Source organism: Peromyscus californicus, unplaced genomic scaffold, assembly GCF_007827085.1.
Source record: "Peromyscus californicus insignis strain IS unplaced genomic scaffold, ASM782708v3 Scaffold_22__1_contigs__length_63687245, whole genome shotgun sequence".
NCBI lineage: Eukaryota > Metazoa > Chordata > Mammalia > Rodentia > Cricetidae > Peromyscus > Peromyscus californicus.
The window spans coordinates 21,884,699-21,909,364 of record NW_026294525.1 but is presented as its reverse complement, the minus strand read 5'-3'; the positions used below and the strand labels follow the sequence as shown (position 1 = coordinate 21,909,364).

General features: G+C 41.3%; 1 protein-coding gene across 11 annotated transcripts in view; it reads left to right on the top strand.

Annotated features, from left to right (window-relative positions):
• Phactr2 (phosphatase and actin regulator 2) overlaps positions 1 to 24,666 on the top strand; it is a 268,605-nt gene that overhangs the window by 183,171 nt on the left and 60,768 nt on the right. For 10 of the 11 annotated variants that reach the window (XM_052751062.1, XM_052751065.1, XM_052751063.1 and 7 more), the window contains exon 3: positions 21,934 to 22,014. The exons of the other annotated variant lie outside the window; for it this stretch is intronic. In XM_052751062.1, the coding sequence (XP_052607022.1) occupies positions 21,934 to 22,014 (81 nt within the window). The remainder of the gene's footprint in view (positions 1 to 21,933; positions 22,015 to 24,666) is intronic. 11 annotated transcript variants of the gene reach the window in all.

Below are 24,666 nucleotides of genomic sequence, written 5' to 3'. Positions count from 1 at the left end.
GGCGCTGTAAGAAGACCTCATCTCAAAAGACACACACACAGCAATCAAAAAATAAATAAATAACTAGGGGAACTTTCTCTTTCCTCACTTTTGCCCTTATTTAAAAGCAGACTGTTCTCCTAGATAAAGAAAATCAAGGCTTAATCTCCATGAGCGCTGTGGTCTCCGTGTGCTGTTAGTAATGGCAAAGGCATGCCTGTGGAGATTTTTAGATAGTGTCATTGTAAGTTGCAGCATTCTAGGAATCAGAATAACTTGGAGAGAGCCATCTGGCAAAACCCTGAAGTCACTGAGAGTGCTCTTACGGTACCTAATAATAATTGCTTTTATTGAATGTTGTTACGTACCACACTCTGCTCCAAGAACTCCATTCAGATTGGCTCCCCAAGTCATGAGAGCAACCTTACAAAGTTCAAGCGATATGTTACCCACTTCTATTAGCAAGGAGTCTTGGCCTAGGATAGTCAGCCCACTTTCTTCTGGAAATAGGAGTCTGGAAGCCAAAGGGCACCGCAGCCCGCACTTTCTATAGTTCCCTTACACTGTAGCCCTGTAAGGTAACTTCCTGCACAGATCAGTAATGATCGGGCCTGGGTAGGTGTCACTAACCCATAGGTTTGCCTCATTGGTCAGCTTTTGCTGTAAGACGGATTTGGTCTGAGTAAATTACTTCGGTTCTGCTTGGCTGGCCCGATTTTCAGGAGTGCGTGTTCAGAAACACGGTTGGCAAGGATCAAAATTATGTTTGGTCCTAGAAAAGCATAATATTCTCTGTAACCATGGAAGCATAATATTGCTGCCCGGGATTATTTTCCATATCTGCAGAAAAGGATGAAAGTGAAGGGATTTCTCAGAGATGGTTAAGGCCTCGTTAAGGCCTGCTCTGGTTGTATAAATACCTGGAAGCCATTTGATCCTTACCTCTCTGAGTCCACTGAGAAAGCAGGTGTGCTGTCATGTAGCACTCATCTCCACACCGTATTTGAAGAGCAAGACAGAATCGGCCCTGTTTCCCAATGTACTATAGCAGAGCAGAGTTCCATAGCCAAGCAATGGGCACAACCAGGTCCACAGATAGTGCCTTAACATTTCCGTCTGTGGTATGCCTGCCACAGGAACAGACAGTGGTGACCCTGTCACAGACTCTAGTCCACTGAGGGTCAACTACCTTCTCTTTTCAGTTACCTAGCAGGAAGCAGAAAGTCAACTCAAATAAGCATGTAGACTATCAGTGAGTGAGTAGAGAAAAATACAGCAAAGAGCTGAAAGTGGGCTGTAGAGGGAGATTATTAAAATGGAGTGGTCAGGGATACGTCATGGGAAAGAAAAGCCCCATGAGAAATCCTGTTGATGAATTACATGAGTTCGAGGTCATATGCACACCCTTCTATCACCAACGGTGTTAACATAGGGCTCTCCTTCTTTATGCATCATCTCCAACAGCCACAGTGCTTGACGCTCATGCAGCTGCTGGCTGTTACCTCATCTGCTACCAGCACTGTGTCTCGGAGATAGATATGGGTTAGGGAGAGCCAGGCCTGAGGAGGCTGGGACCGCTGTCTCCTTTCCATCTGTGTCCATCACCTGTGGCACGTGTTCACGGGAACCCCATCCGTGAGCTCTCTTCCTCAGTGGGGCCCATTTCTCCTGTCACCGTCATGATTGCAGTTTGAGTTCCCTTTCATCTGTGAGCATTTCTCTTCATCATCCCTTATTTACATAATTTTTCTACTCCTAGATGTCTTTCATTTTTTTTTCCAGTTTAGAGCAAAGGAAGGCATTTCCCAACTTCACTCACACTCCCTTTTAGTGAGAAGACTATTTATAATGATGGATTGAATGGGGCTGGGGGGATATAGCAGTCACAGCCAAAAGAACACTTCAGTGATCTCCAAACTATGGGTCTCACAGTTACCAGGGATGGTTTGGGCAGCACCTTTTGGAGGCATTTTTTGTGAATTGTCCCTAGAAATGGGGCTTTTCCTTGAGTACTGACCTGTGCCAACCATGTCAAACCCTTACCCTTCTAGGAAACACACGGTATTTTGCCTTATTCAGAAATTTTTTTTCCTGTTCTGCCTCTCTGCTGCTGCTACAGATCAGTGAACCTTGAATCCCCCAGGAAAATATATTTACTCCCTGTGGTCACAACAGTGTGCACCTCTGAGATCTTAGAACCAACTGTAACATGGCTTTTGGGAGCACAGATGTGCAAAGATTCCTGAATATGTAACCAGGGCCTTCCAAAAAGGTCATTCATTGTTTTGCTTTTCTTTTGTGTGTGTGTGTGTGTGTGTCTTACAATTCTAAGAATTTTAATATGTGAATAGTCTTGCCCAACCACTTCCAAAGTTAGGATGTATCACTGCCAACTCACTGCTCCACAACCCAAATCTTCCTCATGCTGCCTTTTATAAGTGTGAATCAACCTCTCCCACTACACTTTGGCTACTGTAGGTCAGTTCTTTATTCACTCTGACTTTAAAAAAAAAAAAGTACTAATGCATTCTTTCCAAAACTTGAAAAAAAAAAAGAAAGAAACGTAATTCACACAGAAGCCCAAAAGGCCCCAAATAACTAAAGCAATCCTTAGCAGAAAGAACAACGCTAGACGTATCACAATCCCTGATCTCAAATGATAATGGAGGGACCTGAAGAGGTGACTCAGGAGTCAGAGTATGCACTGCTCCTGCAGCTTGCAGAGGATTGGAGTTCCATTTCCAGCACCCACATCAAGTGGCTGACGACCACCTATTCCTGCATCAAAGGATTCAGCGCCCTCTTCTGGCTTCTGCAGACACCTGCACTCACATGCACATACCCAAGCATACACACACACACACACACACACACACACACACTAATTTTAAAAACCTTCTGATTATATTACAGAGCAATAATAACAAATACCATGGTGCTGGCACAAAAACAAACTCAAAGACTGAGAAGACCATAACTAAACCTATACAGTTGCAGCCAACTGATGTTTACTTAACAAGACTGTCAGAAACATACATTCCAGAAAAGACGGCTGCTTTAACCAGTTGTTCTGGGGAAACTGGATTTTCATATGTGAAGCAACAAAAATTAGATGGATATTTCTCACCCTGCACAAAAATCAACTCAGAATGGATTAAAGATCTTAATATAAGATCTGAAATCTTGAAACTGCTAAAGGAAAATATAGGCAAAACGCTTCAAGATATATGGGCATAGGCACGGGTTTTCTGAACATACTCCAATAACACGGGAAATAATATCAAGAATTAACAAATGGGACTACATGAAGTTAAGAGGTATCTACACAGAAAACAACCACCAGAGTGAAGAGGCAGCCTACAGAGTGGGGGGCAGTGAATCCTTACCAGCTACACATCAGCTAGGGATTAATAGCCAGGATATATAAAGAAACAACCAAAATCAAACATCCAAACCACAAATGTTCCGATCGAAAGCTGGTCTAATTAACTGTATAAACAGTTCTCAAAAGCCAGAATACAAATGTCCAGTAAATACTGGGAAGATGTTCAACATCCTTAGCCATCGGAGAAATGCAAATGAAAACTGCTTTGAGATTCCATCTTACCCAAGCAGAATGGCTACCAAGCAAACAAATAATAATAGGTGCTGGCAAGGATATGGGGAAAGAAGAGCCCTTTTTCACTGATGATGAGAATGTAGAATTATATAGCCATTACAGAAATAAGTATGGAGGCTCCTGAACAATAAACAAACAAACCTGAAAATGGGACTACTATGGAACTGAGCCATCCCAGTCTTGGGTAAGGGCTCTAAGGAAACACATCACAAAGACTTGCACATCCATGCTTATAGATAAAATATTTACCGTCGTCAGTAAGTGGAACCAGCCTACACATTCATCAGTATCTCAGTGGATAAAGATATGCAACCCTAGAGAGGAATACCAGACTTGGCATGTCTTCTTCCATATGGGGGACCTAAATTTTATATTTTGTATATGTGTGAGTGTGTGTGTGTGTTGTTCAAAAACTGGAAAGTGGTTTGTGGGAGATCTTAATGATGACTGAAATACAGAGAGTAATAGAATACATGCAGTAGAAAATTGAAAGTGGAAGACTTGACTGGGAGAAGAAATGGAACTAGCTATTGTTAGGGAGGGGACTTGAGAGAGGCCAGTGAGGGAGACGGACAGATAGGAACAGAGTGTATTGAATATGTGTGTAAACATGCCATGAAGAAACGTACTGCTTTGTAAACTAACCTAAAAAGTCAAAAACAAAGCAAAGGACACTGTCATTCAGTATTAAATTTGGAGTCTGGTGGCTTTCTCTCAGCACAGCCCCTTTGGCCATTGATCAGTATATCCTGCAGGCATCCATCTTCCGTTTTTGCTGTTAAGTGGTATTTTGTGGTATGATTTCGTTCTGTGATCTGCCTAGCCAATCACCTGAGAAGGGACAGGGTAGTTAGTTCCCATTGGGAGTAAGGATGGCTGAATCTACTATAAAATTCTTAGATAAATTTCTGTGGACCAGAGTTTTTACTTGTTAGGGGGAAATATGTAGGAATGGGTCCTATGTTGAGTGTGTTTAACATTAAAACAATTACCAAACATTTTCCAGAGTTTTCCATTTCTGCCGGCAATGTCAGACTGTTCTGGTTGCTCCACATCATTGTCAGAATTTGATATTGTTGTTATTATTTGTTACTTTAGTGACAAAAAAATCATAAATCACTAGGAATGGTGATGCTCGCCTGTGATCCTTGCACACAGAATGATGAGTAAGGAGTATCTATAAAGCTGCAGGCTAGCCTGGGCTACAGAGCAAGACAGTGTCACCCACAAATGATCAAATTTACTGTGTTAACTATTTTTAAATGTGCAGTTCAGTCATCTCAAGTGGTTTAACATGATTAGGAAGCCAAGTCTCTGACCATTTAGTCTTGCAGAACTGAAGCTCTTACCTATTCAACAGCTAGCTCCTGTCTTCTGGCTACCTCCTTTTGTCTTTGCTATAAGTTGACATTATTAGTATCTGAAATGAGGTCTCACTGCATTGCTCAAGGGCTCAAACCACCCTCAGGGCTTCATTTTAGGTCACAGAAATTTTTCTTGCTTTTGTAAAGCTTTTATAATTTTATGTCATACATATGTAGGTCAATTTGGGGGTAATATTCATCTCAGGTGTGATGTTTGATACGCATTTCTAGTCATTTCAGTCTTATTTGCTGGGAAAAAAAAAACAATTTTTTTTTCCATTGAATCACCTTTCTACAACTTCAAAACACCTCTTTGAGAAAGGTCAGCTTTAGTCTTCTGGCTCATTTTTATGGTTCAGTTAGTTTTCTCTCAGTTGAGTTTTAAGATGACTTTATATTTGCTAGACACATTGCCCTGGTCGGGTGTTGTTTGGAGATATTCCCTCCCAGTCTGCACCATGCCTCTCCATTTTTTAACGGGGCTTTTTATACAGCAACAGTTCTTCATATTGGTGGTGCACAGCTCCTCTGTCCTCTTTCTGGGTTGTGTTTTCCATGTCTTGGAGGGACTCTGAGCAACGCTTGCTGGAAAGACTCATCTCCACAGTGCCTCGCTTTTGCGCCTCTGCAGAGTTAATTGGCCACATATGTGGGATCTATTTCTGGACTCACTGTTCTGTTCTCCTAATCTCTGTGTCTGTTCCTTCACAAATACCAGACTTTCTTCGTTACTGTAGCTCTTAAACCTGAAAGTTAGTTAATGTAGTTTCTCTTAATTCTTCATTTTACAACTATTTTAACTAGTCTTCTTTCTTTGCCTTCTCATTTAAACTTTTGAATCAGCTTACCTATATTCTAGAAATGTCCCTGATGGAATTTTTGTTGTTGTTGTTGGAATTGCATTAACTCTGTACCAAAGTTTGGATGTATTTGATTGAGGGCTTCTTTTCTGTGTTGAATCATCTACTCTGTGAACTGATGTGCTTTTCCATATAATCAACTCTTTCATTTCTCTCATAAACATTTTGAAGTTTTGAGAAGACCATGTTAAGTTTATAATTATGTGTTTTCTTTTTTTTTCAGCTATTGCAAATCATATGTATTTTAAATGTTTCTAATTGTCAATTTCCATTGTTCATTCGAGTCTATAGATATATGATTGTATATATATTCATATTTTGAGAGTATTCTCTGGCTAAGCCGTCTGTGGATAGAAATGGTTGTATTTCTTTTTTCCTTGTCTGTGTGCCTTTTCTTGCCTTCTCCCCCCATAAGCTAACATTTCTGCTCCAATAGAAAGTAAGTGAGGAGAAAGGGCATCCTTGCCTGGTTCCCAACTGTAAAGGGAAAATATTCATTAAATGTGTTTACTGAAGGCTTATTTTATGTGAACTTTATCAAGCTGAGGAGTTCTTCATATTTCCTGGTATGCTGAGATATTTATTACATATGAATAGATATTAGATTTCTTTTTTTTAATCTAAAATAAAAAAGAGTGTTTGCATGTAAGTCCATGCATCATGTGTATGTTTGGTGCCTACAGAGGCCAGAAGAGAGCATCAGATCACCTGGGACTGGAGTACAGATAATTGTGGGCCATAGTGGGGGGTGGGTATCAAACCCAGGCCCTTCTAGAATAGCAACAGCTGCTCTTAACTACTGAACTATCTCTCTACCCCAATACTGGATTTCTTGAATGTTCTTTCTGTATTAATTAATGTGCTCACACATGGGCTTTCTTCTTTTAAATAGTATTATATTTGGTTACATTGATATATTTTTAAATATTGAACCAGTTTGTTTTCATTCCTGGAATATGACTCCACTGAGTTATGTTCCCCGCACACACACCCCTGCTCTCTTGTTTTTATTGGGTAACTCTTTAACTATTGGTGATATTGATCTATAGTTTTCTTTTCTTATACGTGCAACTCTCTGGTTTGGATATTGGAGTGACACCGATCGCACAAAATGAACCGGGAGGTGTCCCTTCCTTCTACTCCTGGAAGGAAGTTCATGACACTGGTGGTATTTCTTCTTCCAATGTTTGGTCAGATTCACCAGTGAAGCAGTCAGACGCTGAGGGATGTAAGTCTGCCTCTTCACTTTCTTGAATAGCAATAGGGCCATGTGAGTGTTCTCTTTCATCTTAGGTGTGTGCTGGTGGGCACTCTGATGCTTTCCAGTGGGAGGCAGAGCAAGACTCTCTCTCGATTCCTTTGCTTTTAACTGACTGCCTCTCCTCCGCCAGTAAACGCAGTTGTTGCCTGCTGCCTTCTCAGTGGGGTTGGTCATTTCTCTTTCTCTCTAGCACCCGTGTTGTTTTTTTCAACAGCCTTGATGAGAGGTGATTCACATACCACGCACTTCACTCGTCTAACGTTTGTAACTATTTTTTTTTAGTAATTTTCAAAAGCTGTGTAATCAGCACCACAGTCATTCTTAGCATTCCATCACCTTAGAAAGGAATCCCATTCCCACTAACACTCCTCACTCACTCCCATCTCCCCAGCTCTGCTCTCTGCCTCTTCTTGACATTTCATGTAAATACTCAACAATAAACGTGTGCTGTCTTGTGACTGATGTTGCCTGCTTAGCATGATGGTTTCAAGACCACCCTTCTAATAACAGGCACCAGTACTCGGTCTTTTTCCACTGCTGAATGGTTTTCAGTTGTATAGATATAATGTATTTCATTTGTTGGCTGGTAGACTTAAGTTGTTTCTGCTTTGGGCTGTAACGGATAATTCTTAGATGAGCATTTGTAGGTAGATCCTTGGGTAGATGCACATTTTCACTTATCTTGGTTGTTTACCTATGAATGGAATAGTCGAGTCTTAGGACAGCTTGCTGTTTAACGTTCTGAAGACTGTTTTCCAACATAGCCACACCATTTACTGTCCCCCGATATGGTGCAATCAAGTTTGTCTACGTCTGGCCTACATTTGTTATCAGTCTTCTTTTATCCTTTACATCATGCAGGCTGTGAAGTTATTTCCCAAGCACTCTTAGTTCTTTTTCTTCCTTACTCTTTCAAGCAAAAGTTGCCTTCCAGCAGAGATTTTTCTTTGAAGTTTTCTCCAAGTCAAGGTCTCACTGTGTATATGTAGCTTGAGCTGGTTTTGAACAAGATCCTCTTGCCTATCTGACAAGTGCTGGGATTACAGGCATGCACATCATGCCTGGCTAAGGGCAGGGATTTTCAAGTTCTCTGGCGAAGATCCTAAGGCTACTAGAACAGTCCTTGGCTTGTATTAGACATTCAGTAAATGTTTGTGGAATGAATGAACAAAAGCCCTGATCCCATTTCACATACAGAGTATTTGCAAATGAACCTTTTTAGTTTGGGAAGCTTAGAGGACAGGAATTAGACTTATTTTCAAACCTTCTTTAGGTCATATCACAGAGTTGTCCAATAAAGACTGAAGGAACCTTGAAAGGCCATAATAAATAGAGTGAATATTTCACCAGCTTGATGGATAGAATGGGACCTGCTCTTTCATTAATGAGTAAAATGCTTATTAATTAAGTATTTAAGTATTATTAAGCATACATGGGGTGCTATGTATGGCAATATGAAAGTCATTGTAGAGACTGATTGGCAAAAGGGAGGCAAGCCGTGATTTTATTCTAGTTCAATCATTGTTTACTTAATTTCGTATGTTCTAACTGAGTCTCTCAGACCAAGTGTGTATAAGAAATGCTGTGGTTCAAAGAGATAATACATGTATGATAATTTTATCATACATACTTAAAAAAACTCTTATATTGTTTTCCTAGAGGTAGACGGTTGTGCTAAAGTAGACTCTTTTTAAATCTAATAGATAGGAAATATACTTGATCTTAGTTGTTAACTTGATGGGGTATAGGATCATCATGGAAGCAAAGCTCCAGACATGTCTATGAGAGGTTTTCTAGACTGGATTAAATGAGGTGGGAAGACCTACCCTAACTGTAGGCAGCACCATCCCATGGTCTACGGTTCTGGACTGGATACAAAGCATAAAAAAAGCTGAGCACCAGTGCTCATTGCCCTTTGCTTCCAGGCTGTGAGCTCAACTGGACAACTACCTCATGATTCTGCTACCAGGCCCTGCCTGCTATGATGAAATGACTGTCCCTCATACTCAACAGTTCCTTTTTCCATTACCTTTGTCCGTCGGGATATTTTGTCACACTAAGAAGAAGAGTAATGGATCAGGGAGAACAAGTATTTATTACTCTTTGGTTTTGTTACTCCTTGATTCAGCTTTTCTATATGTAGGTAGATGGGAGGAATCAGTAGAGCCTTACCTTTCATTTACAGACCGTGCATTATTTATGGCCATCTCTCCTCATGGGAAAACCCACTTAAGAGAAAGAGTACTATATGAGATATGTTGCTAGGCATTCATCACCATTGAAATCAGTGTCCTTACAAGTACAGGCAGAGTTTACCTTCTACAGATTCATATAAACTACGACCTCTGTTTCCAAACAGAGTGAAGGGGCCTCCCTTTCTTCCTATGCATTCTGGAGAATGGGTTGTTATTCGTTTAATCCAAACTGAAGTTTGCATTTACTCTTGTGGCTTCAGAAAGCTGACGAGTATTTCAAAGACTCAGTCTGTTCTGGATTGGGGGCGGGCAATTTTTTACTGAGCAAGAGAACTCAGAGAAGCAAAACTTTTGAGCCTTCTAGGAAAACAGCCACAAAGAAGCCATTGATACTAGTGCTTTTTCTAAATTCTGGTTATAAGTGACATGTTAAAAAACAATGTCCACTAGACTGCAATTTATTATTGTTAACTGTCTTTAGTTTCTCATTCATTGCATTTGTTCCTACCATAGGTGGTAGGATGGAAAGGGGTAATGTTCCCATCAACCTCTTCATTAAAAGGAGGCTTCTATTGGAGTTTTTACTGCTTTCAGAGAGTGGCTGACTGTATCCCTTACTTTGGTAGATCATTTCCCAATTTTATTGCCCTTTGGAGTGGTGCCCGCCTCAAGTACTTCGAAAAAGTACAACAGAGCTCCTTCTAGCCAGGTCTGAGGACTCCTATCAGGAAAGCCCATTATTGTATTTCCTCTGTGTATTATTTCCCATCGTGGTTTTGTTTTGTTTTTTTCATCCTGTGATACAAATCTGGTCCTTATCTCTGGGACTAAGTCCTGGAAAGTGACTGTTTTTTGGCTCGCATATTTTCCTGATTTGTTTCCCATTTGGGATTTGTTGCCATCTTAATTCTCATTTCTTTTGTGGTAAGTGGAAAACTGTTACTCCTCTGGGCTCCAAACACTTCCTATCCCAAATTTTCTTCCACTACTTCCCAAGTCTAGACTGTCTAGGTTTTGAAACTGGTTCTCATACGAGTTTTTTTTTTTTGTTTTTTTTTTTGCCCCAAAATATAAGGGCTTAGTAACGCCTACTGTTGGAGGGACCGTTGAAAGGCTGGGTAAGAAGTATAAGGGAACATAAGACATGATTGGAAAGAAGAGTGGACACAAGAAAATCATGCAAAAAATTACTATGTGTCAGTGTGTTTGAAAAAAATCTTTTTAAGTGTTTCATCTCAGAATTTATATAGAGTTCTATAGTCCAAAAATTTTTTTAAAGTTTAATCTTTAAAATCATAATGGAAATGTGTGTGTGTGTGTGTGTGTGTGTGTGTGTGTGTGTGTGTGTGTGTGTGTATCAGCCACTTTTATGTACAAATCTGTAGGGTTCAGGGCATTTACATGGCCATGCAACAGATGTCATGAGATTTTTCAGGGAATTCAGACTTGTACCTGTTGGACAACTGTTCTCCATTTTCCCTCCCCTTCCACCTATGATTTGTTTTTAAAGAAAACGTCTGATGAGTCAAGTGCAGAACCTTAACGATAATAGCTGAAGTGGTAGATCGGGCGTCTTTCTTGCTGCTGAGCTTTTCAGTTCAGCTCACTCCTAAGAAGTTTAAATAAATGGAACCTCCTAAGGATTGAAAATGTTCCCATGGGGGTACTTTGCTACATAGGTAGCGTTGTGTTTTGTTTTTGAGGCATAAGCTTTATCCCATTACTCATTTGAGGCTCTTTTGATGAATTGTCCTAATGTAGGAGAGATATGTCCATATCAGTAACAATGATAGCTAATCCTCATTTTTACTGTATTCGGTGCTGTTGTATTTATTTCTTGTTTGTTTGTTGTTTCGTGTGCCATGGCATGAATGTGGAGGTCAGAGGACAACTTTCAGGAGTCATGTCTCTTCTGCTGCTGTGTGAGTGAACTCAGGCTGTCAGATATAATGGCACCTGCCTTTACCCACAGAGCCATCTCATCAGTCCGGAAAGGCTGTTTGAAATGCTTATAATCTTCCCTTTTGTCCCATGAGATGTGTTACATTTATAAACCTAATTTTGTCAATGAATGAGTAAGGAGGTGCAGAAAATTTAAAGAAGTTGCTCTCAGTTTCAGGGCTTGTTATCAAAAACGCATATTTGAACATTGTTGGTCTGGCTTGAGTCTCTATTCCTTCTTTATTCCTGTACCGATATGCCTTCTGGTTAATATTCATGTCAAACTGATCATCTCAGTGGGATAAAATGAGAGGGATAGACAAATGTATTTGGGAGGGAGTTGGAGGTGAGTAAAAATGTAATATTTAGGTGATCTGTGGTTTTAGTCACCTAGGATGATCTGTTCAGTAGGTTCTAATTATTCATTCCATGCCCAGGGACAAAGCCTCAGGACAGCATGGGAGCTTGCCTCACCTGCTAATAAATCATAAGGTCTAGGTGTAGAAACAGACTCGTTCATAAGAGGTAAGACTCTGTCTTACACAGAAGTCTATTAAGCATAAAAGAAGCCATAAGCTATTATATACAAATAATATTTATTTTATATTTCTATGTAAATATTCTATAGAAGTCTGTACTATACATAACAGATTTCTACATAGAGAATGGCTTCATCACGGAACACTCAAGTCCTTTTAAGAATGTATATGTGTGCACATAATATATAGCAGCGTTGTTCTATTGTATATATGTAGGATGATATCATCCTATGCTATATAATAAGAGAAATATATTTTTCTGGTTTGTGTCCTGTGTTACAGCCTTTCTATCCTCAAGAGGAATAAAGAGATCCTGATATCACTGTAAAAATCAGAGACTCTGAAGCAATGGGAAGGGAAGTTGAGCAAAAGCACGATGTCAATGTTACAGGGTGGTTTTGCTGTCAAACTTTAGTTATTATGATTTTAGCCACAGCGAAGCCCTACTTGTATTTACTTACAAAAAATAAAACCTTTATTTGGAGGGACCCTTTGTCCTATTCGTACAGATGCAGACAGAACTGGATGCTTTTTATTTACCCACTTAGTCTAGGTCTGGGCACATTTTGCCAGGGGAATCCTGTTCTCTACAAATGCTGTCTCTCTGCTGTGTAGAGAGAGCTATGCAATATGGGCAAGAACATCTTCCTCATCTTGACATCTCCTCTGGAGGGATATGTATAGAAAAGGGGTAAACATTGATTAAGGAATTCCTTCTCTGGCCTTCTGACTTAGACTGGTTATTCTTTGTACTATGTGAGTTGCATTTTAATATGCTTTGTTTGTAACTGAATAAAACAAGCTCCAGGACATATGTACCTCCCTCCGTAAAAGAATAGCCTAAGCTATTAAAATTTCACACTTCACAGTACAGATTAGATTCTTACTGAATGTGAGTGTCTTAATCTGGATAGCCTGGTGTGGCTGAAATCCCTTTCATATCTAATCTTGCTTGCCTTGGACAGCTGGTTCTCCAGGAAATAAGACAGCTCATGTTGATGAAAGCTCAAACATCTCCAAAACATGCAAGGCCTGTCTGAGTCCTGATGCTGGCAGTAGCATCCAGAGTTCAGGGGTGTACTCTCCGCTAGTGGATGGCGCTGACAACGGGTTTGCGAAGGCTTATGGCCATTAAGAGCTGAGATCACTTTCCAGTCATTTCTCTAGACAGCCTTCCTTACTGGAGGGCCAAACACAATTATCCTAGGGGTGTCATTATCTTTATGACAAACATGAGTCCCCTCTCTTTGGTCGTGAAGGAACAAGAAGCAGAAAACGTGCGTTTTCATTAAGCTTTTCACTAAGCTGAATGAAGCTAACAGCACCTATGCTGGCATTTATATTTCCCTTGGGCTTAGAGTCAGAGTGGAAGAGGGGAGGACAGCAGGAAGAGGCTCACGTAACACACGACTCTTGACCTCTAATCACCTTCCTGAGATTGCTAATACTTCCGGGCCCCTTTGGAACAGAAGACTTACTCATTGTTTGAGTCCTGAGCCTCTGTCCCTTGCGAATAAAAAATGTAGGTGTTGAATTGGTCTACCGTAGCAGTTCCCAGACTTGCATCCTTTAGCAACAGCCGTGAATTTTGGCTTCTTGGGTTGTGCAGGCCTCTCCTCTTGCCTTAGTCTTTTCGTCAGCTTTAGTGCCTGAGTTTAAAAAATATTTACACCCACTTGTTCCATGAAAAGGTACAATAAAGGAAGCCACGAGAAAGGATCAGTTAATTTCTGATTCTATCATCTTGTGCCTCAGGGATTTCAAGTATCTTGGTAGATGCCATAAACTAGTAAGTGGTACAGCTTGGCCTAGATGGGGTAGCGATGGAGGATGGAGAAGTGATACAGTCCAACAGTGTAGCAAAGACTGTTCTAGTTCCAGTTTGTGGTCCTTGTCTAAAATCTCTTAACGGACAGTCTGGGCTAGGATTCCCATTATACAGGTTTCTTCTTCATGCCCAAGGTGGATTTGAAAAAAATCACATTTGTAATATTATTATAAGTACTTTTTTTTTCTTTTTGCCATTAGAACTATATATAGCCAGACTTTTGACAATTAAATTTCTGCTATTTTAGGATTTAAATATCAAATCTTAAATCTAGTTCTAACGCCTTATCATTCCACAGGTATGCTCTGGACCATTTTTGGTCTAGATATATTCCAGATATATTCTGAAACTGGTGGTCTCAAATAATTCTGTGTTGATAGTAATTTTTATTTCAAAGGAGTCCCTTTATAGTTTGCTTTTTCTCATCTGAAACTCCTTTTCAATACTGAGATTTAGTTAACCAGAACTTGAGATCAGCTGTGCCTTGAGGACTTAAGTCATGTCTCCAGGACCTGTAACGGGAATGCCAAGTTCTGGGAAAGCAGAAATGAGAGGCTCTCTGGGGCTCTCTAGCCAGCCTAGCCTCATTGTGAGCTCCAGGCCAACGTCTCAAAGAGGTTAGATGGTGTTACGGAGAAAGACCCCTGAGGTTATCCTCTGGCTTCTACAAACATATGCACGAACGCGTATACACCGATTTTCAAAAGCAAGTCAATTGCTTGGAGAATTTTAGGATGCGGTTCGGTTCGAGGAAGCAGGAGACATGAGGAGAGTAAGCATTTTTAAATGGAAATTGAATACATTTCCTTATTTAGGGAGGAGGCAGTCAAGCTATGACATGGATATGGAGGTCAGAGGACAACTTGTCAATTCCCTCCTTCCACCGTGTGGGTCTGTGGGATCATGCAACCAAATATGATGCACAAATGCCTTTGCCAACCGGGCCATCTCACCAGCCCCAGGGAGCATTTTTACCTTAGCACTTTGTAATTTGAATTATGATATGGTCATACTGCCTAAAAATTATCTACTTACAGCTGATGTTTAAGAGCTATTCTATCTGATACCTTGAAGGAGAACGAGAAGGCACTGCGGTGCTCTTAGGGGAGCTGAATTCTGTGTAACCATCACTGTAGACTGGGGAATGAAATGATGGTCTTTTTGTTAGGTGTGCCCGAGTTCAGCCAGATCCTAGCAATTTGACTTGGAAATGTTTTTAGCCTCTCCAAGTCTCAAACCCTCATTTGTATGAGGGAAGGAAAAGTAGTTGCTTTACCCATCCTTCTGGGATACTGGACGGGGCTTAAAAAAATGTTCTCTAAATGACAAAATAGATGATTATGATCAGGTTTCTTTGGGGGAAGTTGGGACACTAATTTCCCAATCTCCAAGGTCTCTCCATCTTCCTCTTTCATAAGGCCTTTCTGAGTTGCAAACTAGGGCAGGACGAGGGTCCTGTTTAGTTCTTCTTTCGTATTTCTACTCTGCAAGCATAGAGAGTCTTTGGTCTCTGCTGGAAGGAAATTCAGTGTAAAAATCTTCTGGTTGGGCAAAGCTCTTTTCTGCTTCTGAATCATAACAGCTGAAGGAAACAGAATTCATTGATTGATAGGACCGAAAAATCCCAGGGGAATGCACCCTACAGGCCCAATGAGATACAGATACTTAGAAGCTATGGTTGAGAATCCCTTCCTCCCTCTTTGAGTCTATGTTCCTGTTTTGTTTTCTTTTCTTTTTAAACTTGAACTCTTTTCTTGTGAAGGCAAAGCAGTCACCAGCAACTCTAGCATCATAGTAGGCTAGTTGTTCCAGCTTCTAGAAGAAAGATAAAGCTTGTATTTCTTATTGTTCCAACCAATTTCCTGGGCTTGGATCTTATAGGTACAGCTTGAGCGGGTGTCCCTCTTTGGACCAATCACCAGAGTGCCATGAAGCCTAGAGCCCGAGAATGTTAACCTCACAAACAATAGACATTAAAGCCTGGGAGCAGCGGGAGTAATTTCCCAAATGGGAGAAAATAAACGACTATTTCTAAAAAAATAAAAAATAAAAAAATAGATAACTATGCTAGACATGCCTTCCCTCTCTCAGCACCTCTTTTCTCCCTGGTCCAAATACAAGACACTGAGATTCCTAATAACTGCACTGTGCAGTATGACAGTTTGTGTATTACAAGGATAAAGAGTCAGGGTATCCACTAGGGTTGTGCAAATATGAACAACACACACACACACACACACACACACACAGAGTTTAGCAGCGAGCAAGGTACATGTGGTTCATTCTAGAGCACGGATATCAGTGATGGTTTTGTTCATTGAAAACCCTCTAGATTCCAGGTACCAGCCTATGCACTTTACTTGGTGTAAGTTGTTGCCTCCAGATGAACCTAAAGGATAGCAGTTACCGTGCCATTTTGTAGGTCAACGGGCTAAGCACCAAGAAATTTCTTGAAAGTATCTGAAGTGGTGAGAGGGCCCTGCACAGGGTGCTATTTGGAGATGATTTCACCACAGAGCGATTAGGGAAGCCATCTAGTGTAGAAAGAAGAAACGGTAACTACAGGAACAGTGCCGAAGAGAAGAAAGAGATGCTTAGAAAATGTTAAGTAAAGCTTGACCTTGGCTTTGGTAGGGGGAGACGGAGGGGAGGGAGGGAGGGAGAGAGGGAGGAAAGAGGAATAGATATGGTTGGTGTGGCCAGTGGTAGAGGAGAGCTGCTGTTCTGAGGAGATTAGCCCCTGCTGAGCTCTGTGGAGGTTTGAGTGTGGGAGTGGCATCGTTGGATGAACAAGAAAATAGCCAGACCCCTGTGAGGTTTTAGGTGGGGATGTTGGCTTTGTTACTCTACTTTACATTCTTAAGATGTTTTGGAAGGTTTTGTGACTGTGTTGTCGGATAGCACGGGTGGTTATTTCTTTAAATGGGCTAGGCTACCTTCATCTTTCTGAAGGGTCCTTTCAGAAAGGGGGCCATTTTCCACCATCCTATTTCCCTTCACTGTTACTGAAGAGAAGCCAAGTCAAGCCAGGTCTTATAGGACACTTCCAATATAGGACAAGCGCTTTTCTGTGTTTCTGTCACAGGGTTACAGCAAGCCCATTCATGACTCAGAACCGAGAAGATAACAAGGCACGCTTATTCGGGTCTCCTGTTTGCTCTTCTATTTTGTTCAGTCATTAAACGGTGTTAGAATCAAGCACTAGGACCCTCTTTCCCTGCCAAGAGAAAACACAAGTGGCTTGTTGACCACACGATGATTTTCTCTCCCACATACTTCCAGAGTACCAGGAAATCCTGGCCAAGGATCCACTGAAAGGAGCTGGTGGCATATGCTCTGGGCTCACTTGAATGTGGGCTCCATGGCTGTCACTCCGTGCCCAGAAGGACATCATAAATCATTTATAATTTATGAGGAGCCCGACCAGTCCGGCGCTACACCCTGCTAGCTGCCCGTGTCTGTGCACACACTGTGGCCTTCCTTCTTTGCTTCATACAGAGCCTTTTTCACACGATCCATAGGACGAAAGTGGAAACTTTTCCCCCTTTAGCCAGAGCATAGAGGCGAGAGGAGACAGAACACCCTTGTTCCTTGAGGCTCTGCAGTGAACCTCACTTGCTTTCTCCTCAACTGGAAAATAAAAAGGGACAGAAGACAAGACTAGTACCAGGACAAGGCTGTCTTCTCTTAAATCCTGTTTTCAACAGACCGTACATGTATTTTGAGTGACGGTAACCAGTGTGTCACTGTTGGGGACATAGCATCGAGAACAACGAAGTTTGGTGTTTGAGGAGATGACTGAGGAAAGGGGATGAGAAGGGGCAAGCTATTCGCTAGGGGCGTGTGGTGAGATGGCCCTTGATCAGAACAGGAAGGCCATGATGGAGTGCACCAAGCTGGGGAATGTTGTCCTGAGGAGTGGTACCCTGATGAAGACAGGCTGCTCTGGGGAGCAGTCTCTGGGGAGAAGCATCACGTGTGGAGATTTATATCCAAGAGCCAGGAAAGAGTAGTTGGATGGGAGAAAGGACATTCCCAGGGTTGCTGTAGAGACCCATGCTAGGGAACTGAGATATTCTCCGGAGAGGTGAGCAGCCATTGGGTGTTTTGAAAGAGTGATCCTTTTAAAATACTCGAAAATAGAGTAGAACTGTGAAGTCAGGAAAACCACGAGCACTGCTTCTTTCACTTGCTAGAGAGAATTAGAAGGTGTGCTGTTGTAATCGGGATTGAAATGTCAAAATACTAATTCACCCAGTGCAGAAAGTGACACAGAAATCACGTATTTGTTTGATCTTGCCATATGAATTGCTTGTACTTTAGCAATCAGGATAAAAGAGAACATTCATGGCCCATTCTTTCACTTAACTAGTAATAGTGCTTTTTAAGGACAGACTTAGGAGCTGTATCCAATGACCTGTGCCCCTTGTCTCCTCACGATATTGCGGTTATGGTATAGCCGTGGGCCATAACAACCCCTATACACATACATTTAATTTCTGGTATAGATTAGTGTGATCTTCAATCACAGAGTCGCTGGTGTGGTACTGGGAACCAGACCCCAGGCAACTTCAGTGATCTCAGTTGCTCCTGACAACTGGGTTTGATTCACGTGCAGAAGTCACAGGGAGAGAGATCTGGGGGCTGCCTGGGAAATTTCTCCTTAAAAATAAGGCTCTTGGAAAGTTGAGGTAGGCCTAAGAAGCATATATTTTTGCCTCTGAATGTTGAAAAGCAGGTGAGCAAGCATCAAGAACATTCCCATGATGCTCCTGTCCTATGTGGCATGTTGAACTAAAATGACCTCTCCAGTTCGTTCCAATGCAAAACCCCTCAGAGCCCATGAAAAGCGTCCAGTGAACCTGCTCCGCAAACACACAGACACTGTATAAACACAAGGCAAATATTTTAAAAGGTGAAGAATAAGATTCTTGTACTTCAGGGAGAGCGGGGTTGGAATTTTGTGCCCAACAACATACCTTCCATACCCAGCAGCCTGCAGTTTGTCCACACTGGCCCTCACACAGTTATCTACATTATGTGTTAAAAATGCTCTCAGCCAAAGACCAAGCAAACAGCTAATGGTATTTTCCTATCAGTGCCCATTTATGAGGTAGAGAAAAAGAACAGAACTGTTGATTTGGATTGCTGGTAGGAGCCGGCACAGAGCTTCTCGGAATTCACAGGAAGAAATGGGAAGAATGTTGGGTACACACAAGGATGAAAAAGGGAGATTTGTTTAAGCCAAAGTTTAAGTTAGAATTAAACCAAGAAAAACTCAAAACTCAGACTAAAGAGTGGACTGGAATCCGCAGTAGAAGCAGAAGTGTGAGCGAGTTATGTTCTAGTCCCTCAGATGAAGAAAGAAAATTTTTAGTGAAGAATGAAAGGTTTTAAAGGTATATAAAGCAGAGATTTTAGAGTGGCCTTCATTACTGACACAGAATCCCACAGTATTTGATTTCATGACTACTGAGTCTTGTCCCTCATTTTATAGATCACAGTTTAGAAGCACAAAAACTTGATGAAGGCCGCCCAACATCATTTGACTTGCTGGTGTTCTGGGACCAGCACCCAGGACTCCTGAAAATCATGTGACATTTAAGGCAACGTAACAGACGTGGTAGTCACTGAAAAGTTCTGTTTCATGACAGGGAAAGGGGTGGGTGTGGGTCAGGAAGGCAGTACAAGCGACTGCATTCTGGATTGGCAGCAAGTTAGCGTGGCTTAATGGTGAAGAACCTGGGACCTCGTAGTTGCTGCGGCCTTGGGGTGCTAGCCTTTGGATTTCTGTTCTCTCTCTTGATGAGAGTCTAAACACACGACACTGCCCTTAAGCAACATCACTCTTTAATCTCTTTAATGAACTCTCAGAGAAGAACTCATCTGTGTCACACGCAGTTAACTTCGTTCACTGAAGTCGCCAATGTTTCTGTGAGCTGTGGATACTAGTTGCTAGAAGAGATAGCGGTGAACAGGGCTGGAAGAGGGAAGGAAGGTGTGTCTCCACTAAAACCATAAGGGGTCATTGGTATCCTTTTTCTTTTTCTTTTTTTTTTTAACCATTCACTCACTCATTCATTTTCTTCTTTGTTTATATCCCGATTCCAGAAGCACATCTTACAGTTTACAACAAAGAGCATATATACTGTGCATAGAATGAAACTGAGTTCAGGTTCACAGAAAGGAGAAAATGTGAAATGTCCCTTGAGGTTTGTGTTCAGTATCAAGTTTCACTCCGACTTTTCTAGTAACCAGGATATATTTAAAAAAAAAAAAAAAGCGACGCACAATTCCTAGTTCTCACAAAAGGGGAAAATCCAGTTTCTTCAAAAGAGGCTAAGTGCTGCTATTCTGGGAGCTCTTGCCTTTAGTAGACGCTTGTAGAAGACGTTTGTGTACTCAACCAAGCTCAATGCCTCCTGTTCGTTCATCCTCCTCCACCTCCTGGGCCCTCAAGTGGGAAGGGAAGCTAGTAGCATACTAGGATTCAGATATGCAGGCTCAGTGCCACTGAGGTCCTGCCTTGGCTCCGAAAGTCCATCCTGAGTTCCATCAGGAGTACCGATTCCTTCCAGAAGAAGAAAGAATCCATGTAGAGCTTCCCTTCCCTTGACTTGGCCCCAAAGCCGCCCATTCTTATTTCCCTACTCCATCCTCCTTAAGGTTTGTTAAGGGACATTCCAGAACCTCTAGAGTGTATGACTGGAGAAACAAAGAGTTACATTGTGTAGAACTTTTGAGTTGATGGTGTGAAAGGGGGGCGGGGAAACAGAAACCAAACAAACAAACAAAACACTGAACGCTCTCCCTTCTCACGGGCATTCAGATGAAATGTTGACAGGAACTTTGTGGGTTGTTTCTCATTTGGGGCTTTTGGTTTCGTGTTGTGTTTGTTTGTGGTTTAGAATTTTTGGCATTAAGAACTTATTTAGGGGTGCTGGAGAGATGTCTCAGTGGTTGAGAGCATTACTGTTTTCCAGAGGACCCAGGTTCCAATTCCCCATACCCACACGGTAACTTACAACTGTCTATAACTGCAGTCCCAGGGGATCCAACACCTTCTTCTGGCTCCTTGGGCACCATGAATGCATATAATGCACAGATATATGTGCAAACAAAACATCTGTGAACATAAATAAAATAAAAATTAAATTTTAATTAATAAAAAAGAACTAATTTAGGTGAGATGGCTTAGCAGGTAAAGACACCTGCCACCACACAGGATGATCTGAATTGAATTTCTGGGACGTATATGGTGAAACTGACTCCCAGAATTGTCCCCCCACCTCTGCATGTACACCCATGGCATGTGTAGGGGTATATGCACATTTGCACTCAACAGGTTAATGATTGATCAATTGATGTAATTTTAAAGGCTTTTGAAAAGAACTAACATTAAATCTTCTGAGAGTCCACACAATTGTCGGATTTTCAGCATTTGTACTTTTATTCTTCTCTTTTTATTGTGTGTATTTTTTTTTTTTTTTGGTTTTTTGAGACGGGGTTTCCCTGTGTAGTTTTGGTGTCTGTCCTGGACCTCGCTCTGTAGACCAGGCTGGCCTTGAACTCACAGAGATCCCCCTGGCTCTGCCTGCCGAGTGCTGGGATTAAAGGCATGTGCCACCACCGCCCGGCTGTGTATATTTATTGTACGTGGTACGGTGTTGTATACGGATATTGTCACACAAGTCTATATTGTATTTGAAGTATATTCGTCTCATGCCCTCTACCATCTCCTTTCTCCAGTCCCTCTTCCCATAAATCCCCCTTTTCCCTTGGACAGCCTCACCTCTATACATATACACCATATGTGTGTGTGTGTGTGTGTGTGTGTGTGTATGCATAGACCATGTGTTTATCTATGATGGTCAGTGTCATATATAAACACATGGTCTATGCATATGTATAGAATCCAGGAAATCATATATGCAAAAAATACAGAGGTGAGATCACTTCACATGACTATCTCCAGTCGCGCACTTGAATACCTTACTGCAAATGCCTCTGTCAGCATGTGATTCAGAAAGCATCATTATCAAAGGAAAAAAAAATGCTAAGTGGCCTCTGTGCTCCATAGCCGGAATGCAGTTTAAAAGTACGGGGATTCCTTTTCAGACATGATCATCTTGGCCAGGTACAATGGTTGGGTCTCAGTCATGCATGGACTGCTTGTGTCCTCACTGTGCTAACTGGACTCTAGACAAGTGTTCTTGGTGGACATAAAAACAAATGGGGCTTTGAGCCTTCATGGGGACAGAATAAATGTGCTTAAGTACTTTGAATATTGTTCATAATGGTGCTAAGTAATCATTTAATTCTTACTTGTGCTTATTCTTTTTAAAAGTATTAGAGAGGAAGATATCCACCAGACAAAGTAGAGAGGAGCTGATAAGAAGGGGCCTGCTTAAAGAATTGCCTGACCAAGGTGAGGAAATTCGTCTTACCTTTAAACGAATTGGATTCTATGCTCTTTGCTCTTTCATTTTCTTTTGGAATTTAAAGTTACCATGGTCATTGTCAGATAAAGTAGCTAGTAGTGCACACCAGGAATCTTGCTCCCACCTGGAATGTCTCTGTGGGTGGCCAAGAAGCTGAGGTGTTCTGGAAAAGACGTCCAGCTGGTGACGTCTCCAGTCAATCCTTCTCCTCTCCGTAGGTTGCTTTAAACTCCGTGCTCTTCAGGTTGTTGCGTTGGTAGCTAGAGATACAGGTCAAGATGCTTGCCTGGCTCCTCCCCTCCTCTGCCTCACTCTTCTAATCAAGCTAAAGTCGATTGTTTGAGTGAGTTCAGTTTGAGTTTGTCCTTGCCTTACTTGATCCTAAACACTGCCAATAAAAGATGGCAGAGCTTTGTGTCATGTCCCTCACATTGTCTAATGTATTCATTCATGTTCACAGACCAATAAAGCATGAGTGGACAGCTTAATTTGCCTTAGGCTTCCTCCCAAGTAATCTGTTCCTTATTTGTTTCTCTGAGTCTTGTTGCCTCTCACCTTGTTACTTATAAATCTCTCCAAGAGTTTTTTGGTTTGGTTTGGTTTGGTTTGGTTTTCTCTTTCCTTTCTTCCCTGTTACCTCTATCCTCTGAAGGAGGGAAGTTGATTAGAAAAGACAAGTATTGGGCTGGAGAGATAGCTCAGAGGTTAAGAACACTGACTGTTCTTCCAGAGGTCCTGAGTTCAATTCCCAGCAACCACATGGTGGCTCACAACCATCTGTAATGAGATCTGGCGCCCTCTTCTGTATACATAATGAATAAATAAATCTTTAAAAAAAAAAAAAAAAAAGAAAAGACAAGTATTATGTAGAAATTAAGACTGACTCTCAAAGAAGACACCAACACAGGTTATTTCACCCAGTAAATAATTCCATATTATTTTCTTTGCTCCCACTACCATTAAAACTAAAGGACATTTTGCTACCATACTAATGATTTATCTCATTCTTCTCCTTCATTCCCCCAAGTTTACTGGGGTAATGTATTATTATTGAGACTTTATGGGAAGAAATAAAATGCTATGGATTTGTAATTTAAATAATGATGCTTAGATAGATAGATAGATAGATAGATAGATAGATAGATAGATACATATCATATATGTTCCTTATAAAGAATGTAACATTTTGGGGCATACATTGTGTATTAGTTGAAATGTCATGTTTTTTCCAATACTAGAATAATCCCAATGTGCAACTAGGAAATGTATGGCTGCTTCAGAAGGAGTGAGGGAAACCTGGATGGAATAATACCATTTTGGTTGAGGAAACCATCACAATTTTAGAAATTGTCTTTCCATTTCTGATTTGTCAAGTTTTCCCCACTCATCTTTGTTAATGACCTTTTTGTATTTTTCAATGTGCTATTTCCTTGAAGTTATTTGTTTTCCTGCCTTAGAGCTTTAAAAATGAAAAATGCTCACATTTCCCCTTCCTAATAGGAGATAGGTATGCAGGAGGTAGGCATGCAGTATCCAGGTCCATCTCCCACCAGTCTCTGGAAGCAGCAGAGAAACTGAAGCTGAACCCATACAATCAGCTTTGTGGAGTGACCCATGCATTTGTTCTGTGTCCCTTATATGAAAATGTTTTAAAGAAAGAAAGAGGAGCTGGAAGGATTACTCATCAATTAAAAGTACTTTCTGCTCTTGCAGAAGATGGGAATTTAGTTCCCAGCACTCACATTAAAGGCTCACACCTGCCTGTAACTCCATCTGCGGGAAATTCTGGTTTCTGAGGGACCTGCATGCATGTGCACATACCTGCATGTTGACACATACACATATGCACATAATTAAAAATAAAAATAAAATCTCATTAAAAAGAAAAGGGAGAGATTATGATTGAAACCTGTTATTGAGATTGATGGTAGAGCTTACAGGCCAGATGTGTTCCCTAATTCAGAAGTGTCAGGGGAGACTGCTCGCTGGTTGAATTTAACTTTGTTACTTTGGCACGGTTCTCATCTAAAACACCAGAATTACTAATGGCTGAAAGTGTCCAACGATGCCCCTCAGAGATCTCCCAGTTTTCAGTCAAGTGCTAGAGAACATAGTTTTCTATTTTTTCATTTTAGCCGTCATCTTCCCCAGAACAATTATCCTGAGAATCCCTGTGTGAGCGACCGGATATTGCTGTTGTTTTGTGACAGCCTCTCTCCATCAATGAGGATGCACTTGTGGCCTCTGTCTTCTTGACATTGCTGAAGCTCTTGACAGGGCATGCCAGTCATGAGTTTCATCGCGTGGACCACGTAGACCTTTTAAGTCCCTTCAGCTGCTATGGCTGTGACTTCACCCCACCCTGTCCTGTAACCTCTGTCTCGGCTATGATTATTATTCCTTTCACATTGGTTTTTCACACCAAGCTGAACTTCAATCTAAAAGTTCACCAAATGGTCTTCCCTCCTGAAAAGCCCTCACAAATGCTCCATTCCATGTCAGTCCCTATTGACTTCCTTGCCTCCATCTTTTCTCAAGTCTGTAACATGAGGGCACACCAGGGTCTTACCTGCTTGCCTGACATCTGCTTTCCATATATTCTAGTGCGGTTCCCCCTCCTGAAGAATCACTTTTTTTTT